Below are 4,430 nucleotides of genomic sequence, written 5' to 3'. Positions count from 1 at the left end.
ATCCTTCCCAATCATATATATAAATCTATCACTATTTTACACCATATAACATGTGCATGAACTTAACTTTACCACATAGCATCATAAAACCTTGAATAACCTTACAATCCACATGACAACACCTCAGAACATCATAACAAAATCATTTTTATCCTTGCATTGCCTAGTAACTCAAAAACATCATGATAGCATACATATCCCATCAATAACTGTCAAGGAAAATGATACCTAGAGAGCTACACTTGTCCAACGATCTCAATCCTATCTCAAAAGAAAGATAAAAGAATAAGCTATAACTCTTATGAAGACATGAGATTCTGAATAGATCCTCTTCTCAGCTAACAATTCAAAAATCACAACAGATATATTTAACGCTTATAACTAGCCTCTGATTACCAAAACAACTATAACTGGAGTTCTAAACCTTCATTTTACCTGATTCCAGTGCCACTGAAAAGATCACATCCAAGACTACAACTTCCATGAAGACCACAAAATCCAAATCTATCAATAAGGTACTCCTACTAGCATAACAAAACTACAGTGAAAACATCTCCTACACTAGACAACAATAGTGCACTAACATCCCACAGAATACCTCAACCCTTCCAAACTTACTTCTTTCTACCTTAAACTCATATCCAAGCTTCCAACTACAATCCCTAAACGAAAATAATTCACCTATTCCACAAAAGACTTAGAGCTAAAATCAAATCCTCATGCAACCTAACCCCTAACAAGATTAATATGCAAGCATCAAAACTTAAGGAAATCACCAACACTTTGACCTTTCATCAAGAACACTCAAAGTTCTAATGCTCGACACATAACCTCTTGGATTCAATCATTACCACTATAACTTTCATAAACGCCACCAATCGTAAACTCTTAATACATTCGATAAGTCAATTTCTTACCCACATCCAAGCTTCCACTAGTTATAGTTGGTTAGCAAGATACTTCGTCTACTACCACTACTTGCACCTATGCTCGCAACACGAGCGATGCCACCTGTACCGTCTAGGTAAAAACCCGACTAGTATATTGTCTAGGAAAAAACCCGACTAGTGTACCGTCTAGGTAAAATCACGACTAGACTCTCTACTCGTCTAATACCCGACTGGACCGTCACAGGGTGTGGCAACTCGGCTCTAACCCCAGTTACATGCACCCGCGAGGGGATTCGCCGTTTTCCCCGACAGGTCCCCTTGTAAGGGCATTCTCGGTAAAATACCGACTTGACTAACAACCACTCACCCCCATGGCTTCAGGATAAGAGTGGTTAAGGAGAATCCCGATAATCTCGGGGACCATGAAGCCCATGAATAGAAAAGTATAAAACCCCAAACCCTAGCGCTAAGAAGGCAGATTACACTTTTGAATGCTCTAGCTTCGCGGTTTGACCTGGAGGAAACCCTAGTTCATCCCGTGGCTAGAACATTTTGGCGCCCACCGTGGGGCTACAGTAAAACTCTTCCTACGCCCTAAGTCCCAGAGAAGAATCGGCAATCTACCATGGTAAGAGGCGGCAACAACAACAACAGCGCACAACCTCCAATGATGGAGGAGATGATGGCCATGATCAATGGCTTAAGGGAAGAGAATGCGCGTTCTAGGGAGAGAGAGGAAGCCATTCAACGTGAGAATGAGGCGATCAGGAGGCGAGCGAATGAGATGGAGGCCAGGTTAGAAGCTAGCGCCAGGACGGTAGAGGAGGATGTCATGCTGGAAGTCCCCAGGGATTTTCGACCTTTTTCGGAAGCTATAGAGGCCGAGGCCATCCCTAGGGATCATCGCATACCTCAAGTGGAGCCCTTTGACGGAACTCAAGACCCTAATCAGCATTTGATGGACTTCCGTGCTCAAATGCTGATCTGTGGAGGAAGCATGGAGGCGCGATGCAAATTGTTCATGGGCACACTCAAGAAGGCAGCGCTTGACTGGTTCAGCGGACTCCCGGACCGATCAATCACAGACTTTGACGTCTTTAGCCGGCTCTTCATGGCACAATTCGTCGCTAACAAGAAGAAACCGCCGATCACGTCAGACCTGTTCGACCTCCGGCAGCAACGCGAGGAGTCGCTGAAAGACTTCCTGCAAAGGTTCAACAAGGTTGCGCTGAAGATAGCGTCGTTGGACGAGAGGATGGCGGTCATTGCATTTCAGAAAGGTTTGAGATCGGGAGCTTTCGACATCGCACTCGAAAGAGCGAACTGTCAAACGATGTCGGAGGTGAGGGCTTTCGCCTTGAGCCACATCAAAACGGAGGAGAATCAGATTATTAAAAGGGCAGCGGAGGACCGAGAAGCAGGGGGCAGCAATAAGGAGGGAAACAAGCATCTTCGACCGCGCTCAGACTGGAGCAAACGGCGTGATCGATACAACATGAAGGAGGGCAGTTACAGGCAGGCCGAACAAAGTGGTCAGGCAAGGGGCGAATGGACACGCAACAATGAGGAAGAGAGGTTCACCCCACTTACTGTTCCCAGGCGACAGATACTCCGCGATGTCAACAGCGCATCGTTGTTCGAATTTCCGGCAGCGACGGAGCATCAGTTGGGGCCCTCGAAAACTGACTGGTGTGAGTTTCATAGGGCTCATGGACATTCTACGGAAAATTGCTTCGTCCTAGGAAGACAGATCGAACGCCTGATCAAGGAGGGACGACTGAGGGAGTTTGTGGCGAGAAAGCAAGAAGGAAGCTCGTTCGATAGGCGGTCTAGGCGCACACATGATGACGCCAGGAGGGATAGGCGTAGAGAGAAAACTCCTCCCAGAGACTCGCCAACAAAGGTCTCGGAAACTCATCAGCAGCCCATCCATGGAGATTTCGACACCATAGCAGGAGGTTTTGCCGGCGGGGGACCTACTTCTGCGGCCCGAAAGAGGTACACTCGGTCGGTGTTGACGGTCTCGGAATTCAGGCGACCGTCTCAGCCTGAGATTTCGTTCTCAGATTCGGATTACGAAGGAGTAGCGCCTCATGAGGATGACCCCATCGTCGTGTCGGCGATTGTCATGGGGTACAATGTGAAACGTGTGTTGATTGACCAAGGAAGTTCCGCGGACATTTTATTCTGGGAAACCTTTGAGGGGATGAAAATTCCTAACGACCGACTAATTCCGTATGCAGGGGCTCTAGTGGGTTTTGCAGGGGATCAAGTCATTGCAAGGGGATATGCCGATTTGGAGACGACCTTTGGCCAAGGAGTCCAGATGAAGACGGTGGCTGTTCGGTATTTGGTGGTCGATGCTCAGTCGTCGTATAGCATACTGATCGGAAGGCCGACTTTGAACAAGCTAGGAGCGATCGTTTCCACTCCCCATCTGAAGGTAAAGTACCTGTTGCCAAGTGGTGTTGTGGGGGTTCTCAGGGTAGACCAGGAGGTTGCTCGAAAATGCTACGGGGATAGTTTAAAGACGCGAAGACGACTGTACACTACGCAGGTAGAGAAGGAGATTCATTCTGTCGAACTGGATCCTAGGATGGGACAGTTTGACCACCGACCCGCCCCAGCAGAAGACGTCAAGGAAGTGGAGGTAATGGAAGGAAGAAACGTAAAGATAGGTACTTCGTTGACTCCAGAAGACGAGGAGAAATTGGTGAGGGTTCTAAAGGATAATGTGTTAGCATTCGCGTGGCATTCCAGCGACATGCCTGGGATCGATCCAAATTTCCTGTGTCACAAGTTGTCCATTGACCCTGGCGCAAAGGCAGTAATTCAGAAGAGAAGGAAATTTGGCGAGGAAAAGCGAAGGGCTATCGCGGAAGAGACGCAAAAACTACTGATGGCAGGACACGTTCGAGAAATCCAATACCCCACCTGGTTGGCAAACGTGGTCATGGTGCGCAAGAGTAACGGGAAATGGAGAATGTGTACGAACTTCACTAACCTTAATAAGGCTTGCCCAAAAGACTCGTACCCGTTGCCGAATATAGACTGCCTGGTGGATGGGGCATCGGGATACGAGTTACTAAGCTTCATGGATGCCTATTCGGGGTACAACCAGATCTGAATGCATCCTACAGATGAAGACAAGACCGCCTTCATAGCCGATCAGGCCAATTTCTGCTACAGGGTTATGCCGTTCGGTTTGAAGAACACAGGGGCGACCTACCAGCGACTGATGGACAAAATCCTTGTGAATCAGCTCGGTCGGAATGTGGAGGCTTATGTTGACGACATGGTGGTGAAATCGGAAAGCGTCAGTCGGCACTTTGACGACTTGCAGGAATTATTCGACACCATCGGCAAATACCAGCTGAAACTGAATCCTGAGAAGTGCTCTTTCAGCGTCCAGGCGGGAAAGTTCCTCGGTTTCCTGCTGACTCACCGCGGCATTGAAGCGAACCCGGACAAGTGCTCGACGATCATCGACATGAGGAGCCCCTCTACAGTAAAGGAGGTACAACAATTAACGGGAAGGAT

General features: G+C 47.9%; 1 protein-coding gene across 1 annotated transcript; it reads left to right on the top strand.

The window, feature by feature from the left end:
- The first annotated feature begins 1,515 nt into the window (after positions 1-1,515).
- On the top strand, positions 1,516-4,017 carry LOC145954591 (uncharacterized). The gene has a single exon (XM_083069198.1). It carries the CDS (start codon positions 1,516-1,518, stop codon positions 4,015-4,017), a length of 2,502 nt encoding a protein of 833 aa, XP_082925324.1.
- Positions 4,018-4,430: the final 413 nt, after the last annotated feature.

This window comes from Cajanus cajan, chromosome 1 (genome assembly GCF_000230855.2).
Source record: "Cajanus cajan strain Asha chromosome 1, NIPB_CcT2T_4, whole genome shotgun sequence".
In the NCBI taxonomy this organism is placed as follows: domain Eukaryota; kingdom Viridiplantae; phylum Streptophyta; class Magnoliopsida; order Fabales; family Fabaceae; genus Cajanus; species Cajanus cajan.
This window is presented reverse-complemented; position numbering and strand designations above follow the sequence as displayed.